This window comes from Cavia porcellus, unplaced genomic scaffold (assembly GCF_034190915.1).
Source record: "Cavia porcellus strain 051 isolate PalLab524CR breed Dunkin Hartley unplaced genomic scaffold, mCavPor4.1 scaffold_29, whole genome shotgun sequence".
Lineage (NCBI taxonomy): Eukaryota > Metazoa > Chordata > Mammalia > Rodentia > Caviidae > Cavia > Cavia porcellus.
This window is the reverse complement of record NW_026947512.1, coordinates 42670841-42691828: the sequence shown is the minus strand read 5'-3', so window position 1 is coordinate 42691828 and position 20988 is coordinate 42670841. Positions and strand designations below refer to the sequence as shown.

The following is a 20988-nucleotide window of genomic DNA, read 5'->3' as shown; positions in this document are numbered from 1 at the left end:
TAATAAAAAGTGACTCACATTTCTGAAGAGATTCTAGCCTACTGAGCTATGGCATTTTCACAGGATATAACCCAGATGTTTTCCATGAAGTCAGCCTAATTCAAGAGCATTTGTCTGTCCTCAACTTTCTGCTTTTAGAAACTTAGGCAAAATTCATACACCTCAGCACACCCACATCAATGAGTGAAGTACCAACTGGCCAAACACCTACTTTACAACATGAAAGAGTCAGGGCTTTACCATGCATCCTTGACTAAAGCCAAAAGTGGTGATTGCTTTTTGGTATTTACACATATGTGGCTTGGCCAGCCTCACAAAGCAAGTTAAGACAGAACTAAATTAAAATCTGTCTCTGAGTCTCTTTGAGCTTGCTTTGTTTTCTAAACCAGGCAGATAGTTCATTGGAAATGGTAGCGGTGTGAGCTCAGGAATAAGCAAAGGCTTGAAACAAACACTCCATTTCCTACCCTGACAGGCCAATGGCACACAAAGTGGCCTCCCTCCTCAGAGCCGTGCTCTGCCCCAACCCAGGAGCTATCTGTGTAATACAGATGTAACACAGGCACCCTACCAAAGAGCCCTGAACTCTAAAGATGCATGAAGTATTTTACAATATTGCAAACTTACTGGGAAAACTATAAGCACACAATGATCAGCATCAGAATTTTAACAAACATAAAGTCATAGCTCCTAAGAGTTTTAACTATTTTCTGAAACTATTTCTCTTAAAAACATCATCTGATTACATTGTGTTGTTTAGAATTATCCCCATTTTTCCCAGAAACATATTTATTTACTTTTCTATACTTTCTACCCTTTCCTTTTTTGTTCCTGCTTTTCTGGTGATCTGTTTAACTCCCCTGGTAGTTGTGGCACCAGTTCTTGAACTATAAAGATACGTGGACATCATGAATAGACGCGAAGGTGTGACCCAGAGGGTGTTACCTAGAATGCAGAGCCCATCAGTGCAGTTTTCCGATTCCTGGCTGAGTCCTTCACAGAACTTGCCCCCATTCCTTGGGGGTGGCGCCGTGCACTCTCGGATCCTGAGGTGCTCGCACTCGGGGCTGCAGACGGACCATTCACTCCATACTTCCCAGCTCCCATCCACTTCAAAGGGAAACAACAGAAGCCACTATTAGGGGGGCTCCACCGTGGTGCCAAGTGCACCCCACTGCACTGCTATCTTTCCACATGGATTTTAAAGACACCACCACAAAGAAATCAGAATACTAGTTCAAAGTATGGTGGCTTCTCTCCATGGCTTCTTTCCTCACAAAAACAGTGGTACAATTTTCTTGCCATTTTGGGATGAGACCTATTATTGAATTGAGGCAAGCTTTTGGATGACCAGTACATTTGGGTTGGCTAATAATGTCATCATCTATTTCTTCCTAATCTTCCAGATTCAGGTACATCTTAAATAGATCGACAAAGTCTGCCTAGTAACTACTGGTCATCAGCCACTGCCTTGTGGGTTGACAGTTTAGAAAAAAGGGTAAAGTGAACTATTTTAAAGCCCTAAAAGACCCAAAATAATAAAAAGCTAAATGCAAATATAATGACAGCATTAAACTAAAGCAGGTCAGTCAAGCCCCAAGATGCTAGAATGTACATAAATAGAATTTCTTGGGTCATGGATTCCTGTGGTATGCAGAAATGAATGAACTGAACTTAATTCCATTAAAGATTAACCCTAGAGATTAGGGCAGATGTTCAGGGCAATTGCTCCATTACCTCCCAGGAATAGCTTGACTATGCCTGGGTTAAGATATTGCAATTTTTAAGCAATTTGACAAGAATAAGATAATATAAAAATTAGTGAATCAAAGTGTCTGAGACATTGTCTTGGGTTTATCAAGTTTCAGCTGGACAACTCTGGAAAGTCGCACAGCCTCACTTTACCATTTCTGCTACCTGAGGGTAAAACAACTCACAACACAGAGTTAAATGACATTATATGTATAAAAATGTCCTGCGCAATACCTGGCACATAGTAAGCACTCAATAAATGTTTATCGAATGAGATTCAAAATGAAACACCAAGAATATGCTGCTGGTCAGAGCCTCACCTTAACTTTAAGAGGGACAAAATTTGAAACTTTAAAAGACTTGAGACTCAAGGCCAGTGTCCTTGGAGTTAATGTTCTGTAGTGCATGTGAGATGCAGGATCAATTTATTTCTCAGTGGGAGGATATGCTTTCCATAAAGAAAGCCATCTTCCATCTCATCTGTTTCTCACTGTATAAATTGGGTTACAGCCAGGGAGAAATGAACAAATGAACTGGTACAAGGCACATTTGGTAACGAAGTCTCTCTCTGTTCCGAAAGAAAGGCAAGCACAGGCTAAATGTAAAATATAGACTGCTGCGACAGTGTACAATCTCTGCCAATTGCAATACAAACAAATACAAAGGTTCAGCTGGCAAACGGTCGGTTTTTTGGTTTCTGCTATTTTGCACTTGAAGATGTCTCACCTAACTGCTGCTTAGTATTTACGATACAAGCATACTTCATAAACCAGACAAACTGAAGGACAGAAAAGGTGGCTTAGCCCAACCAAACATTGATAGTACAAAAACTACTTCGAAGCATCTGGCTTGTGGCTAGTAAGTGTTTGGTGTCATTTGAATATTAAAAAACAAACAAACATCAACAACAAGACCAAAAACTATGCCCTTATACTTTGTGCAGTCATTTCATGTTTTTGCTACTACACCAACTTCCACATCAGCACCTTGGACAGAGACTCGGAGACCCTGGAAGAGGGTGACTTTGGAAAGGAAGGTTAAATTGATTGCTTCACACCAGCTTAATAGTGTTGGTGGATCAGAAGGGAAAAGGGAGTCTGTGTATATCTCACCAGGACAAAGAGAAGTGCAGGTTATTTTCTGCACTGACATTCCCTCACAAAACGCCCCACCATTGAGAGGAGCTGGGTTGGTGCAGGTCCGGGAACGTTTCTGCCATCCTCTACCACAGCGAACATTGCAGGCTGACCACTCTGTCCAGGAAGACCAGCCTCCATTCACTGAGAGACAAAAATGGGAGGGGAGAAAACAAGGAGAGAGGTTTTTACTGATTGCCTACTATGTGCAAGCCACTGTGCCAGGCGTTGTGAGTTGCGCATCCAGGGATGAAAAGATCATTCAGAGCCCCACTGGCTACCCTGTCGTGAGGTGGCAGGGGTGCCATGTCATCTACCCTTTAATCTACTGTCTGAAAAAGGGAGGACCTAGAGATTGTGCTTTGCAGGGAAATGATGAAAAAGAAGAACTCATCAGCACATCACTATAGCACTTGAAAATTCACAGTATAAGAAGAAAATACCAGCATTTGAATTTCTATTACCTTAGGTGCTTCCAAAATAAATCCCAGGCTTCTTCTATTGTGAAAGGGAATGCCTTTACTTAAAAAGCTGGGGATTTCTTTTATATAATACCTGAGAGAGTTAGCAAACAGTAGTGTTTGTTTTGGGTGGGTTTCATTATGCCAGGAGAGGGACAAACTGGTAGCAGGATTGTGAAGACTGGCATGGGTGGTGGCTTTGGGAGTGAAGGAAAGCAGACACTGCCCACCTTGATGCTTTTCAAATATAAGCACAATGGGAGAAAATGAACAAACCTTTTGTTAGTTTTAGAACAGAAAGGAAATGGAAATGTCACTAACTCTCTCACAGAAGTCCAACATGGATGGGATAGCAAATGCATTAACAGTATAGGGGTATTTACTTGCCTGTCAAATGGGGGAAGGACAGAGCCCTGCCGCAGATGACCCTCTGTGTCCCTTCAGCTCCAGGCATGGACTGTCTTAATGAAACACACAGCCATCCATTTCTCTGAGTTCTGCTCTCCCCACCCAGTTGTGGCCTGGGGGTTGGTCTTACCGTAGACCACCACAGTAGCTGACAGGCTTCTCCTCTTGGCCACTATGTTGGCTGCTGTGCAGGTGTAATTCCCTGAGTCAGAGAGCCGTGCCTGCCTGATGATGAGATTGTGGTCAGCCCTGGTGTCAATGTTCTCATCTTGTTCAGAATCAATGGGCTCCTCGTTTTTCAGCCATTCCACCTGCAAGAAGAAAAGAATATTGACAAATGATTAAGAAAATTAACAAGTCTTTTTTGGAAATGGAAGATGAGTAATTCTGGTACATGGGAGGCAGAGGTATATAACACATCATACAATAGCCAACACTTGTTTCTTTGTTCCACATTCCTTTTTCTTCTACTAAGTAAGATTGATTGCAATCAAACTCAAGTTAATAAACTGAAAGTAGAAAAAGAACACAAACATCCTACTAACTTTGACCCATTTCTAAAAATGCAGCGGAAGAGAGAAAAGAAATGATTGTAATTAGGTCACTTCATTTTATTTCATTACAACACTGATGATGATATTTCAATAATTGGTCTAAGATAGAACTCAGAATAAAAATATACATGCTCTACTGGTACTTTATTCTGGGAGGACATTATATTGTTGGATAAAGTTACAAATCAGTACGCTTACATTTAAGCAAGTTTAATAATGCTATGAAAGATATAAAGAGTTATGCAACAGCAGAAACAAAATAAATTCAGTCTGTGGTGTTCTCCAGATTCAGAGATTTCTTTGCTGATCATTTTGCCAGTCCTCCAAGGCCTCAAAAGACTCTGGCTTAGAAACCTGAAACACCGAGAGCTCAGCCTCTCTCCTGGAGGAGTCCATCTCAGCATCCTCTGAGCACAGGCCATTCCCACCTCTAATCTATTTTCCCAAAGATTTATTCAAGAGAACCTATTTCCCCTTTTCACTGCCTTGCTAAGTGTTATGGTTTAGATCTAAATCTCCAAAGTCTCCTGGGATTGGAACATGATTGGATCATAGAAGTGCTGTCTGCCTCAGTGCATTAACCCATGGAAGACTCCTCGCTGAATGAGGTGAAGGTGGGTCCCCGGAGATGCGAACTGGGTGGGTGTATTCTTGATCCTGAATCCTCCCTGCTCCCTCTGCTTCTTAGATGCTCATGGCTGTGCTGGTTTCACTTTGGAGCCAGTCATGTTCTGAACCCACCATAACCATAACTCCAAACAACTTCTTCATTAGGGCTAAGACCTTCACTAGAGGAAAGACACCCTTTTTAAATAAATGCTGCTGGAAAATGTGAAAGGGTAAACCTATTCTCACCATGCACTAAACTAAAATTGAAATGCATCAAACATCTAAATATTAAGACAGAAACAATCTTAGAAGCTAGAGTAGGTAAAACTCTAGAAGATACAGTGTAAGCAAAGACTATGAATAAAATCCTGATTGCACAAGAAAATATTACAAAGAATCAACAACAGATTAAATTAAAAAGCTTTTGCACAGCAAAAGAAATTACCAACATAATGAAGAGACAAACTACAATGGGAAAAATTTTACCTGCAGCTCATCAAAGGACTAATATCTAGAATATATAAATAGCTCAAAAAAATCAGACCCCTGAATTTAAATACCCAATCCAAAAATGGGAATCTGAAATGAACAGATACTTCTCAGGTGAAGAAGTGCAAACAGCAAACAAATATAAGAGAAAATATTCAACAATGCTAGTCATTAGAGAAATAGAAATTAAAACAACATGGAGATTCTATTTTGTGCCAGAAAGCATGACTATAAGAAATTAATCAGGAACTAATGATGGTGAGGCTGTTGGGGAAAAGGAACCCTTCTCTATTGTTGGTGGGAGTGTAAATTGTTATAATCACTATGGAAATCACTATGGAGATTCCGCAAAAAACTAAAACTAGAAGTTTTATTTGGCCCAGCTTTTCTCCTTCTAGGTATCTCTCCACAAAAGTTAAAAATATCACACTAGTGATATAAGCATATTCATGTGTATGGCAGTGTAATTTATGATAGTTAAATTTTGGAAACAACCTGTATGCTCTTTAACATATGAATGGATGCCTCTCCAAACCCTCATTTTAAGTGAGATAAGTCAGATACAAGAGTTTAAATATCACATTGTTTCTCCTGATTATGAAATCTAAAGGATAAAAAAGGAGCGCAATGGAGGACAGATATTGGGTAGCAGGAAGAATTTATTCAAATGGGAAGAGGAACAAAGGAGGTGGAAAGGGAACAAAACTATGGGAAACAGTATTTTAAAAGAGATAATGGAAAGGAAAAAACGGAAACACAACTTTTGTAAATGGGGAGGGGCAGAGGGTTTGAAATGTGAAGTAGGGAGGGGCAAAAATAATTACGATATATCATGGACAGGTATAAATTCCCTAAGATGAATATGATCATTATATATTAAACATGTATTATTAGATTATTTTTAAAACCTCTGGATTGCTGGTATTAGGTGTTTTGTCTCCATAACAGGCACATTATTAATATACTAAGCTTCCCTTTCCTTGGACACCCAATGAAGATACAGACAGGAACCTTTTGCTCTCAGATTCTCCTTCCTCAAATGGAAGCGCACACCCTAAGCATCTATTTCACGAAGCAGATCCTTCCCATGACCTGTGTCTTTCCCTATGCGTCCTCTGGTTCTGCATCTGAGCTACTGATCATTCTCTAGGGCCATCTTGGAAGCATCTGGCATTTCTCAAGTCACAACCATGGAGGTCTACTTATCACATATGCAAAACACATTTAACAGACACATAAAAATCATAAATTATCACAGAAAGTGATGATACAAAAAGACAATGTACAGAAGCAAAAGGACCAAGGAGATTCTGTGGTTCCCTACCCATCAATAGCACAGCTACCTGAAAGTTGGTTTTGGAACAAAATGTCCCATCTCACTTTGTATTTAAGTTTAAAGAATTCTCATCACAAATAAACAAGTGACAGTGGTTTTATGATAACTTGGTATAATGGTGTTGGTGCTGGTGGAATTTAACACAATTATATTTATCAGAAGAATGATCCTTTAATCCTTACCCCAAGAACTCCCCTCCAATAAATGAGAGTTTAGGGAATAAATATCCTCTCTTTCAAAATTTACCATAGAAGAGGTCTATTTGAGAAAAGAAAATAACATCAGATGTCCAGAAGGCTGAGAGCTCCAGAACATAAAGAAGAGCTATAAAAAGTGAAGTGCTGTGTAACCATGAAACGAGGCACAGATTTCTCCATCAATCCCATGAGTCCTGACAGATGTTACCATGTCCCAGCCCAGAGGAGCAGTACTAACGATGTTGCCCAGAAAACAGCATGGCTCTGCTGGACAAAGCAAGGCACAAAAACTGATTTAAAACACAACTCACTAAACCCTGGAACTAAATATCCCCCATTTTATGCTAACATTTTACACAGCTCTTTATTTATTCATCTGAAAAGTATGCAATCATTTCTTGACCATCAAAGGTTGCTCTTAGTGCTGCTGAAAGCGAAGAAAAGAAAATGAAGATGGTTCCATCTTTCCTGGACCTTGCATTTGACAGGCAAGACAGAAATACACAAGTCAAGCCACGTATTTGCCAAAATAAAAGGGTTGAGCGTAATACTGTTATCAATCTCATAGTGAGATATTTCCTGCAAGCACAGTAGAACTACATTATAAAAATCACCATCACCCCTACACTAGCATGGAAATTTATCAGCTTACAGTAGGTGTGGGTTGCTGTACCTCCTTATTCAGAAAGTCTGGAGTAAATGGTATTTTTTCTGATTGTTAATTTCTTTGTTTCTTGTTAATTTCTTTGTTTTCTTTTTTCTTCTCTCTCTCTCTCTCTCTTTTTTTTTAATGTGTAGTGTCTAAGTTTCTTTCTATATATCCCCATCTCACTGTTTTATTTTTCCACTCTTCTCCGATGAATGTGGGGGAAATCTGGCCCTGACTTCCGGTAAATTATGGTTAGACTGGAGATGACCAGAGAGAGCGTGATGAGTAGTGGCCTTGGAGACTGAATCTGAGAGAGTCTCAGCACCTGGGAATCAAAGAAAGCTTTTCTAAAGGAATTTTGGCCTAGAGAAAATGAAAGCCACAGTCAACAAATAGAGATTTAGCTTTATTTGAAAATTTATAGAAAAATAAATCATTCACCAAACAAATGCACAAACAAATCAGGAAAATATTTCTACACTAATTTCTGGACAACACTGATTGATATTAGGTAATATAAATGAGTAAAAATAATGCAAATAGCTAATGCTTCTGTTTAACTTGATTAAAAACCTATCCAGTAAATAAGGCTTGACATCAGACTATAGTTCACAAGAAACAGAAAATACATTACAATTAGAAAACTAAACACTGTACCCTTAATTTAAAAATATGAGACTTTTCTAAGTGAAAAGGAAAACTTTAAAATGTCACAGATGTGCACATATAACAGGGCCTTTTCTTTTGTGGTTTCTTCTCAATTTTGAGAGAACAGACTGCAGGGCATTTTACCCATTAACAGTACTTCATTTCCCAGATTCCTGCAGGAGGTTCCAACTAGCGGTCTGGTCTGTCCCGTTTTTCCTCCTGGCTCTCTACCTAATTCTTTACAAAGGGGTGGGGTTGTGTTACTTTCTAGCTAGAAACCCTTTCTTTAATGGCGTCAAAGTCTCTCTGAGGCTAAGGAATTCCTTCTGTGGTCCAGCTTCCTAAGCATTTTCCACCCTCAGTAACCCTTGCTCAGTCTACTCCAATACCCTGGACTCCTCCCTGTTCTAGAAAAGCCAAAGCAAGTTCCAACCTTAGGGCATTACTACTGCCCATCCTTTGCCTAAATGCCTTTTCCAAAGGCATCGCCCAACCCACTTTGCCTTTAGCTTCCTGGGACAGGCTGTGGCCAGCAGCTGTTTCTAGAACAGAAGGCCTCTCCCCTTCTTCTACCTCACTTTCACTGTTCTCTTTACCAGGATCTGATAGTCTGAAACACAGCAATGCCTGTTATTAATACTAGACCTGCCGTGGATCATATCTTTCTGTGATGATCTATGAATTCAAACCAAGAATTCATCAAAAGAAAGGATTAGGGATGTGAATGAAGATTTAACTGCATTATTTTTGGTAGGATGAAGGTGGAAAGCTAAAGGGGGGAGTGGGAAGGAGGGGAATAGGGAGCAGGACAGAACAAGGGCAGCCAAAGCAGGGCGCTACGTAACCAAGTTTTGTAGGAAAATGAATTGCGAGTCCACTACATTATTCAGTATCATACTGGCTTCAAAATTATGATTGCAGCTGGTTCAAAATATGAATTATGATCTCAGAAACAGCTGAAAGTGCTCCTAAACCATGAAAAACTAAACATGTAAATACGATGTTTAGCTTTCTCATAAGCTTATAAAACAAAAATAGTTACAGATATACACATGCTTAAAAAGAGTGAAAGAAAATGCAGTGCGTTTATAGTCTTATTAGTGCCCTTTTATTGTAGTTAATTGTGGCATATTCACAAAGAAGCTTTAGTCATTTGAAAAAAGATCACCTTAGCTTAAAAATACCTCTCTTCTTTATGGTGTAGTTACAGCAATTTTCAAATTTATAGCTAGTCACAGAATGTTTCTTCAGCTCACAGTTTTTTTTTTTTTTTTAATCTGCAAGCCCAAAATGACAAGTGGATAAACGAAGAAACAACATTTTAAAATTGAGGTAGAAGAGGGGGTTTCTGAGCAGCAGATGTGACAACCACGAGCTTAAGCATGGCCATTCCCACACTCCATGTTTGTGTGACCCCACAGAGGATAATATACTCCCTTCTCACTGTATGTCAATGACACTTTCAATAGAAGCACAGTGCACAACCTGTGCTACCCATCTGATCCAGCCCAGTTTCAGAATCTATTTCCTATTCACTCATGGGCACGACGGACACACACCTGTCAGCATCTAGGTCTGCACATACTACTGTGTACCTGGTGCTCACGTCGTGACCGAGGTCCATCAGTTTAACAATCATTAGTAGACTCCTAATGGGGGAGGGGGTTAGATTTTCATTTACAACCCAGCAGTTTCTCCATTTAACTGATGGCAGGATCTTTATGAGCAAATCAGTTTGGTATTTTCTGGGCTTATGAAAGTGACAAATTGTACTTAGATGTATGCTTTTGTCACTTAGGGAAATGTTGAAATATTTTTGATGAGCTAAGTGGCCCTAACGCAGTACTGCATCACACAGCATTTCTGTCTTTGTGTCTCTCTGTCTCCATCTGTCTCTCTTTCTCTGTGTCTCTATGTCTCTATCTCTCTCTCTTTGCCTCTGTCTCTGTCTCCTCCCTCAGCCACTGCAAACACAGACATGCCGAGGGGCTCGGGAAGTAACATAAATTCACAAAGTGGCACTAGGTGCAAGACAGCTGCGCGCATTGCCTGCATATTAAAGACAAGAAACTGTCCTCAGCTTCCACCGAGGAATGAGCTCACGCTCATTTTTCTTAAAACATGTGGCACTTGCTGTCTCCATTTGTTTTTCCACTTTTAGATAGAGATATGGGCCTTTCAAAAAAAAATCTTGCGCAATGAAAAATGATAATGAAATCATTTTTGCTCAAAAACCTTTTCCCTGCTTTTAATGTATCATGTGGGTCTTGAAATTTATGGAGCATTTGGCCTCAGCCAAGGAATCAAGAGAAAGTGATGATGAAGGCAAAATGTAGACCATGAAATCTGAGCAGAACAGAGGCTGCTGGGCAGAGTCTGACTGTTGTCACCACAAGAAAGTGCAGCCCAGTGAGGCCAGTTTCTATTCCCCACGGAAGTTAGGAACATGTATTCTTCATGTAATATTCTTTATTTTTATATTATACCTCTTACGAAGGTCAAACTACACAGGATATGGGCCAGATGTAGATTTGCTATAAAAATTATAATGTACCAACTTCCTGATCCCCAGTGAGGGTTATCACCAAGAGACACCCAGTGTTCTTCCCTGAAGTTAACTCCTTTCCATCGACTAAGCTTCCCTGATATCAGAGAATGTCACGACTCACTGGTGATGTGTGCCACTTCACAACTCCCTCACGGAGTGACTGGCAAACACGAGGGAACTTTTACACCTGTACACAACTGTGTGCAAGCATTACAGGAGGGTACGTGGAGGGAGAGCCCAGAAATTATTTTATAAGAGGTTGCCAATGCTGGATATCCCTCATTAAGCTCCTAACAAATCAATTCGAGTTTTTCTAATTAGCATTGTGTGATCAATACATGGAGCCCCTTGAGGCTAACCATATTAGCCTCACTCATCAAAATAACCTCTTGCTAACAGGTCATCCCCATGACAGAAAAATGAAATGCTTCTGAAAGTCGCTGGTGGCATTCAGCCCTCAGAGGATCACTTCTTCACCTGGCTTCCCCTTGCCTGGTGCAGAGGGGCGACCTCAGCGAGGAACACGTGGAGGAACTGGCTGGGGAGGGGTGAGGAGCTGATGGATCTGCAGGCTGTCTGCGTTCATTAGCATAGTGCTAGGTGCAGATGGTCTGCAATTTGTAGGTTTTTGTCAGTTTATAAACAAATCTGGAAACACAGAACATCAAAGACAATTTGATTTCATGCCAGATAGCAGGCTTCTGATCAATCATTCTGGTTAGCTGAGGACAGAAGGTAAGTGATTGATGAACCTATAGGTGGCTTCGTGTAATCAAATAGGGAGGGAGTTTCTTTTGGAGGAAGGATGGATAGAGGGTGCTTTGCTGGAAATATTTTATCTGTGACCAGGTTTATCCATGAATAGTTTGCATGGACCATAATATTTTATTTATTCTGACCTTTCATCAAAACAGCTATGTATGTAGGTATATAAACTTTACACGTATTTCTACCAAACAATATGTCAGACTTATCATGCTCCTGTTTTTCATCTTAATACTGCATGACAGGAATGATAAGCCCTTTAGAAATAGAAAGACAAAACAAAACAAAACAAAACAGAAAAGCAAGGCATACCCAATATAGTAAGAAAAGACAGCCATTTTCTTTTTTTATTTAAAGAAAAGGAAACAAAAAAATACATGGAGATAAAAAAGGTAGAAATAATACAAAATTACAGAAAAATAAATGGTAAGAAATCGCCGGTTGATAAGCTACATATTGTCATCTTAGAAATAGCTGTTCAGGTTGCAAAATTATTTACAATGACATTCAAAAAGTGACACTGCAAACAGTTCTGCTCAATGATCGAACAAAAACTCAGTAATATGGTTATCAGACCTACATACTTGCTTTACATCTCAAAGAGGGTAAGAATAAACATATCAAAATGGAACAAAACAGTTAAAAAAACAATTTAAAGAAATACAGATTTCAAAGCAAGTCCACTGGAGATCTTCACTGTCTATCTAACTGTCTTTAGTTTCTTACAAAAAGTTGTCCCCATCTTCACCCACATTATATACATATTGCACATTATAGAACTAATCAAATCATTACAGGATGATGAAGGCTTTTTAGGTCTCAAGATCTAACATTGGGGAAGACAATAATAACTACTATCGCATCTCTCATTCTCTTCGTGGTAGCCGTCCCCATCTTTACATATGCTGAAATTGAACTTAAGAGACTAGATTAATATCATTCTGATCAGTGAATAATAGTATTGCTAGAATTTATATCATAATGCTACAAAATTAGCATTGGGTTTCTTAGTGTCTCTTCTTCAGAGTATCTGTTCATTACATCTTGCATTATATAATCTGTTCCCGTAATAATTTTTTTAAAAAAAATCTCATGTATGAATTTCTACATATATATCTATCCTCTCTGTATTATAGAGAAAAACAAATCATAACAAGACAACAAAACAAATTCCTAGAAAACATGCAATGGATAAGACATATAAGACCACAATACAGGTGATCTTCCATAGTTACTATGTTTTCTCTTGTTATTTTCAATAGATTTATCCACATCATCAGCTTAATATAGTTAAACATAGTGTTACCTATTTTTATAAAAATACAACTTTGAAAGCATTGTAGGATTTGAGAGCTGTTAATAATTAATACCAGTATGGATATCCTTTACATCTTGTCATCTTCAGAGTAGTTGCCTCTACTTTTAGGGTTGATACTAACAAGCATATCAAATTCAAATAAAATCAGCCAAGGCAAACCCATGGTCTTATGAACTGGATTCAATTAAGACCAGTCATAGTAAGACAATGTAAGTAATACAGGATTTCAGTTTAAGTTAATAGGAAAGTAAGGATAGTTACCATGGTATAACTTGCTATTTTTGGGTCAGATGTCTGTGCCCTCAAATCTGACATGAGTGGACAGGCCAGAACAAATTAAATTCAAACTAAATATGACGATAAGACTACTGTGCCTTTTAAATCCTGATACACTATTAACAATGACCTCTGCCTTTTTTATATAGTGTTTCAGAGCTGTCTAAAGACTATAGCTTTCCGTCTCTGCCTCATGTCTGCTACTCCACTTTTCTGCTATAATTTGTCCACCTTATACCCTCATTCCATTGTCTGCCCCATTCATTGAGGCCTCTCTGCCACTGTTGCTGAAATCCTGGTATCTCTTCCTCTCTTTTTCTGGAATGTCCTTCAGCACTCTCTGTAGGGTTGGATTGGTGGCCACGAACTCCCACAGTTCCTCCTTGTCTTGGAAGCATCTTATTTCTCCATTAATTTTGAGAGAGTGTTTCGACAGTTATATGAGTCTTGGTTGCATATTATTTTCTTTCAGGACTTGGAATATTTCTCCCCATTCCCTTCTTGACTTAAGAGTTTGTGTTGATAAGTCTGTAAGAAAGCCATTTTCATAGCCCACTTCTCCCAAGTTCCCTGGCCTTTGGATTTTAGATAGTATCAATCTGGAAATCAGGTCCCTCAGAAAATGTCAATGAGGATCACTCTGTGATATCATCTACCTGATTCTCCTGTCCCTTACGTTTACTTCCCCTGTCTTGGGATTTGCTAGACTGGATATTAAATGGAGTTGTTTATAATTTACAAGTAAACTTTCAGTATCATACTCTTTGAAGCTTTACAAATCTTTTACTCTTTGCTTTTGATCATGTGTAATGTACACCCTACTCACTTGCTAGCTCCTTAAAAACCTGGTCAATTTAAAAAATGCCACAGCTGGGTCATGAGAGGTAGCATTAGTCTTTGTTTTATGCCACAGTGTTGAGAAAATTATTTAGAAGACTGATGTTTTTAAACATATTCTGGAAGCTGCTATTAGTTTATAATGAGAAGATGTGGCTTCTTATTGAATATTATTTATTTATTCAAGACATTAGGTACATAAAAGAAGTAGTTTTATTTTGAATAATCAAAGATGTCATCAAAAGGCAACCTTGTTTGATGGGACAAAGTGGAAACATAGGATTATGTAGGTGTAGATGGGGCAGAGTTGGGAAGCAGTGGAAGACAACAGTGACACACAGTGTGGTAATTCTCTACATCACCTTTTGAAAGTAGTGTGAGGTTATCATAACATGAAAAATAAGTTTGACTGGATTCCATGTAGAAAACATAGAGAAGGCTTCTGGGAGAACATGGCGGATAGATAGCAGCAGCTACGGAGGATCTCTGAGATACCCCGCTTAGAATCCAGGAATGCTGCGGTATGAGGAGTGCCAAGAAAGAGGGGATATACCCTGCCAACCCAGGAATGAATTAAGCTAAGAGAAACCAACTGGAAATGCAATCCTGGTGCTATAACAGGAACAGATAAAATCCCAGCACGGAAGCTGGAAACCGTGCCACTGGAAACTGTGATTTGAATTTCCTGCTGCCGCTGCTGTGTCCAGATCGGCACAGCAGGGGGAGAGAAGTGGGAAAGCTGTTAGAGTGGGAATCGGTGAAAGGAGTTGAGAGCGGGACTGGCAGGGAGCCTTCATCGACCTGCAGTGAGTGAGTGGAACGGCGACCCTTCCATAGAGTAGGAGGCTCCAGCAAAGGACATTACTGGGACAGGGCAGACTTGCCGGAACAGGACACTGCAGTGACTTTAGTCGCATATTCCCCCCTCAAGCGGGATTGGTGGGGAGTGCCTGGCCTGGGTGATTTCTCTAACTAAGACCCAGCAGGCTGGCCCAAACCAGGTCCCAGCGCCTGGAGGTGCACCCTAGTGGTGAAGCCTTTGGTAGGTTGACCTGGAGGGGCAGGCCCAGCAGAGGATGCCCAGGTCTGTGTCTCCCTAGTACACTGCAGTGGGCGGGAACACCTAGCTGACACAATTTAAACAAACTGTAACAGACAAAGAGAAAAAAAAAAAAAACTGGGTCTCCTTTATTCGCTTGTATGGAAGGAACAAAAAGTATGGGAAGAGGAAGCAACAAGAAAGGGTCCTCAGTCCCCAATCCTGAGAACACTGATCCACGAAAGGGAAATGCAAAGGAGGACAGAAAACATGCAATATCAGACACGGCACCAATAGACATAAAGCGCTATCTCCAGAGCCTTGCAGACGAGTTTAAAAGTGAAGTATTTAACGAAGTAAAGCAAGATATAAGTAGAATAGTTAGAGAAATGCTCAGCACCACCCAAGAAAAAACAGATTGTGGAATGGAAGAACAGAAAAAAGGGGAGAATTGTTTGATGGAGAAAATAGAGAAAATGTAGAATACGTGAAGCAGGTTCAAAGAGATTACCAGGAAACTAAAAACTCTATTGAAAGCTGGCATAACAGCTTGAAAGAAACTAAGGATAGATTATCTGAACTGGAGGGCAGATTTGTAATGTGGGAGCATGAAAGGAAAAACTTCTTAAAAATAACAAGAAAACAAACAGCAATAATACAAAGGCTAGAAGAGGATAAGAGGATCTATAACTTAAGAATTAAGAACATAAAAGAAGAAGTAGGGACACAAACAAATGGACTACAAAAGCTATTCACAGAAATAATCCAAGAGAATTTCCCTAATTTAGCAAAAGGTAAAGATACTCAGATGTATGAGGCATACAGGACCCCAGCCACCTACAACCCAAACAGAGCTACACTCAGGCATATAATAATCAAAATTCCAGAAATCCAATATAAGAACAGAATACTAAAAGCCATCAGAGTCGAGAAATAGATCATTTACAAGGGAACACCCATCAGAATTACAGCAGACTTCTCAGCACAAACCATCAAATCACAAAGAGCGTGGGGGGAAATAATTCAAGCTTTGAAAGATAACAACCTCCAGCCAAGATTGATATATCCTGCACAACTGTCCCTAGAAATTGATGGAAAAACAAGGTACTTCCAGGTTAGAGAGGAACTAGGGGAATTTGCAACCACCAATTCAACTCTACAGAGAATACTGCAGGATATTCTAAAAAAGGAAAATACCAAGATTCCAGAAACAGTGGCAGAGAGGCCACAATGAATGGAGTAGAAAGGGAAATGAAGAAGACAAACTGACAACAAAAGATAGAAAAAGAGCTCAAAAGAAATGAGGCAGAGAAGGTTGGATGGTATGAACAGCTATTATGGAGAAAACAAGACATCATAATAGCTAGTGCTGATTTAGTATCATCTTGTTTTGAAGTCCTATCAAGCTTTTATTCTTCTGTCTCCATTGGTCTTAACATGTTGTATCTTATTGGATTTTATTATATGTGATAATATAAGCAAAGACTTTTATAGACAAAGAGATTATACAGAAACCATTGTTCATTTTCTAATGGTTGGTTCTAAATACCTTGTAATATTGTCATTTTCTTGAATGGTTTTACATTGTCTTGATATGTTTGGTGGTACAGTATATGAAGTTATATTCAAAGATTTCAAGGAAAGAGACATTATGGTAACTACTTTCATGTTGGGATATCTTGTGGTGAAACACTATTTTGCTTAAATGGTTATACTTTGACCTGCACTGTTTTGTTGTTATGCCCTCTTTTATCTCAATCTCTTTTTAAAAAATTATTTATTTTTTTATTTCCATCTTTTTAATTAAGGGAAAAATTAAAAATAGCAGAATATATTATAGTAACCCACTTTGATTTTCTATTAACTTTATTTGAAACCCTGTATTGCTCACACTATTTTGTTTTGACTGATTTTCCTCTATTCTGCTTTGCTTGATAGTACCAAGTTTGAAAGTATAGGCAACAACTGTGAAGACAATAAGATTCATTATGATGCCCAATCTGGTTGACTATTATCTTCTTTTAAAGTCCTGTAATGTCTCCAATGTTTTGGTTTTATTCTTTACTGTTTTGTTCAACTTTATTATAACTGATGATATAGGCAATTCTTTTTAAGATAGCAAGAGGCAGTATTGTTGATCACCTAGTATTTTGTTTTACATTATCTATTATGTCCATCCTTTTGATTTGACTGACTCTGTTCTGTTATGTCACATATGGCTTTACTCTCTTCAAAAAAAAAAAAAAAAAGTAGTAAGAACTGTGGGAGTAATAAAACCCAGAATGTGTAATTGTCTTGTACAAAAGAAAGGAAAAGAAAGTGCTCTAAAGGATATAACTGCATGTATATTTAAATGTGTAAGATAGATAACTATATTACTGAGTTTTGTTGGATCATTGAACAGAACTGTTTGCAGTCTCACTGTTTGAATGTCCACTTTAAGTGCTTTAATTTTGTAACTTGAACAACTATTTCTAATATAACAATATGTAATCTATTAACTAGTAATTTCCTACTGTATATTTTTTCTGAAATTATGTATAACTTGTACCCTTTTTCTGTTTTTTTTTTTTCTTTTTCTCCTTAAATAAAATTTTAAAAAAAGAAAGAAAACATAGAGAAAGCTGAAGTGTCATTTTAGTTCTGGAGATGGGATGCTCCAAATGTTCCAAAACATGGATTCAGAGATGGAGCTAGAGTTGACAAAGCAGAAATAAATACAGCATCACAGAGACCTAGAGGAACCTTCTGCATTTCAACCCCAGGAGGCTGGTGCAACCAATGAGTCCTTGTTCACTATAAATTACATTGTGAATTTTGATCAAAGGGAAAGTTTTCCATCTTTATAATGGTAAAATCTACTTTCTTTAACACCTATCTGCACCAATTAAGTTTCATACATGCGTAAATTAATTTAATTTGTAAAACATCTCTAGGAGTGGATAGCATGCTTATTCCTATTTGGCAAGCAAAAAATCAGAGATTTACTTTGCTTGAAGTTGTATTTAGTTAACAGTACAGTCAGAACCAGAGTCCAAGTTTTAGTCCAATTCTTGCTTTTAACCACTATCTTCAGTCATCCTATGCTTCACCAGACTTCAGTGGAATAACTATAGCATTTTTGCATTACATTGAGTTACAGAGATTTTTCTCCATTGAAAAAACTGAAAATATATTTGGGGCATTTATGATTGTTCCAAAGGAAAAACTAAAAAAAAAAAAAAAAAAAAAAAAACTGTCTGGGCAAAGGTGAACTCAGGGAATAAATGTCTTATTTCACTTGAGATGATTTAAAGAAAGATTTCAGTTGATATACACTTTCTTCTGTACTATAATAGCATGTCAGAATGTCCAGAAAGTGATGAGAATTTTTCTGACATCAAAGCATTACTCAAATGTAATATATATCCCTGTTTAGCACATGCAAAATTATCTAATGTTTTATTTTCTTTTGTTTTGCTTTGCTTTGGCCATGAGTAGAAACGAGAAGACCAAACAAATTCTCTGAAATCATGTTTGACAATACAGTGCCTGGTCTTAAAATATTTCAGATAACCAACTGTATCCAAATCAATTGAGTGACTTACAAAACACACTGGTTTCCTGAGAAAAAGAAGAATTTCTATTCTTTGGCTTGTACCAGATCTGAACACGATTCAGAACAAATGACAGCCATCTGTGACCAGGAGTAAAAGGCAAGATAACTGCAGAGACATTTGTCATTGTCTTATTTTTGCAAGTAAACATATTGCTGTTCAATGCATTACTTTGTTTGATCCTCCTTACTATCTTAATGTAGACAGAGAAAATCTCAAGTTGCCCATTAGACAGTTTGGATGGCTTGCCAAAGCCTCCTTGCATCAGAAATGATAGTGCTGCTATCAAGACCCTTCAAATACTTTCGACCATGAGGCAAGACTTTAGCTGTTTTCTAAGGGGACTTATTGACCAAATGAGGAGCTGCCCCTTAAAATTTCCCATAACTGGACTTGACATTGACAAGTCTATCTTAACTGAGACTTAGCTATTACCTAAGAATGACATTCCTGCACTTATAATGAAACATATTATCTTCTAATGTTAGTTTAGGGCATTACTTTGCTTTGCCATTTTCAGATTAGATGTCACCTGTCCTCCCCTCTCTCCTTGATAATATTCCTTCAGGTTATTTATAACAGTACTATCACATTTCCTTTTTTTTGTCTGCTTTTCTTCCTAGGCTGTATAGATTGATTTTAAAGCCACCTACATTGCAGTTTCTTCAATTTAGCTCCACTTATCTGATTATGCAACACAAAAGGAAGCAGAAATTCAGCTTAATTGAGAAACCACCACAGCAGAATCTGGCAAATGATAGAAACGTAATGATCACAGTCGTGGATACTGAATGAAATGGCAGACGTAATAAGTGTAGCAGCCTGAATTCTGATCATGGAAGTTTCTGTTCTGACATTGTCAATTTCTCATCAGATCAGTGTTCTTTCGCTTTCTTGTTTTGGTTATGAAAGTCAGGTGCAGCCTCATGTTACGCTTTTTAAAATTTATTTTGACAAGGAAATGGTCTCTGGGAAGGCAAGCATCCTAATGTACTGTTTACAGAAACTTTAACATTGGCATGAGTGAAGAATGAAACATATTTTCTTTAATGTAAGGCATTCACAAGAATGATGATCAGGAGAAAGGAGAACATTAAACAGATGAAATACAAATATAAGAATGGGGAGAGATATGCAATTGAAAGATGATTTGTAAGAGAGGGAACGGTCTGCCATTTGCATTATTCCTGAGCTTCCCATGGTGGGATAGACCTGACTTTTCACTAATTCTATCTTTTTTTTCATAATTATCTGTGGGGAGAAACAGCTTGGCTTTTTAATCTCTGATGAAGGCACCTTTAGGAGATACTTCCAAAGCCTGATTCCTCATGTTCTCTAAAACACAGAGTAATGTGTTTTATTTCATCTTTAGGGATTATTTTTAGGGGGTGACTTTCTAACAAGACTACTAAGAACTGACTTTCTGATGGACTCAGAAGTGTTTTCATATTCACATGTCCCTCTGTGTTACCTCAGGCAGTAGAGGAAGTTTTAAGGAGGCAGTGAGGGACCAATAATGAACAGTTCCTTCTTACCATCTCTTGTTAATATGTGATGCGTACTCTTTTGTTTTTACTAAGGACTAAAGCATTCAGGATTCTAAGAGGTTACACACAAACTGGTTTTAAATGCTGAAAGTCTTGTTTATGTGCATTTAGGTAATGATACGCAAATATGTGTCACACGCACGCACGTGTGCACACACAATTTGAGAAATCAAATCTGTTAAGATACAAATATTTCCATCAGCCACAGTGAAAGACTAATCATGTAATGATCTACAAAGGAAATGCAAGGACAGATATGGATTAGCTCAGCTTCCATATATTGGGTAGCTAATAATGAATTAACATAATTATAAATTTGTTCCAATTACAGAAGACAATTATCAGAGACTAGTTTACAGCATTATCAAAATGGAATCAGCAAAATGCATCTGTATTCCAGGTAGATACCACTGAATTAATGGTGTTTTTTTTTTTTTAAATGGCACCACACCGATTCCTTTTCCATCCTTTTGATTACTGCATAGTTTCTACAAGTTTCCTGCCAGTGACACACAGTCACCATGAAGAGAAGAAAAAATATGCACTGGAAGAAAATAACATGTTTAACATAATTACACAACTTCAAAACAACCAAATTCAAACTTTAAGATCATGTAAGTATAATTTAGTTGTATAAGTGGCTCAAAAAAGGGCTCTACATTTTAGACAGAAATCATGTCAGCTCCTGTATTCCTTAAATATTGATTAGGGATAGCAGAGACTAAGCCTGCCATTAACTGCTGCAGGCAAAAGTTCTTTGTGCAGAAATGTGGTGCTATTGTACAAAGTTAGAAGCACTGCTATTCACATCTCCTGTTTTCAT

At 38.3% G+C, this 20988-nt stretch overlaps 1 protein-coding gene across 6 annotated transcripts in view; it reads right to left on the bottom strand.

Annotated features, from left to right (window-relative positions):
* Positions 1-20988, bottom strand: part of Unc5d (unc-5 netrin receptor D) — a 537437-nt gene that overhangs the window by 99396 nt on the left and 417053 nt on the right. For 3 of the 6 annotated variants that reach the window (XM_063240191.1, XM_063240193.1, XM_063240192.1), the window contains exons 5-7: positions 3888-4068; positions 2865-3032; positions 946-1110 (exon numbers count right to left, since the gene is read on the bottom strand). In XM_063240191.1, coding sequence (XP_063096261.1) covers positions 946-1110; positions 2865-3032; positions 3888-4068 — 514 coding nt within the window. The remainder of the gene's footprint in view (positions 1-945; positions 1111-2864; positions 3033-3887; positions 4069-20988) is intronic. The other 3 variants (XM_063240194.1, XM_063240196.1, XM_063240195.1) reach the window with 1 other exon arrangement.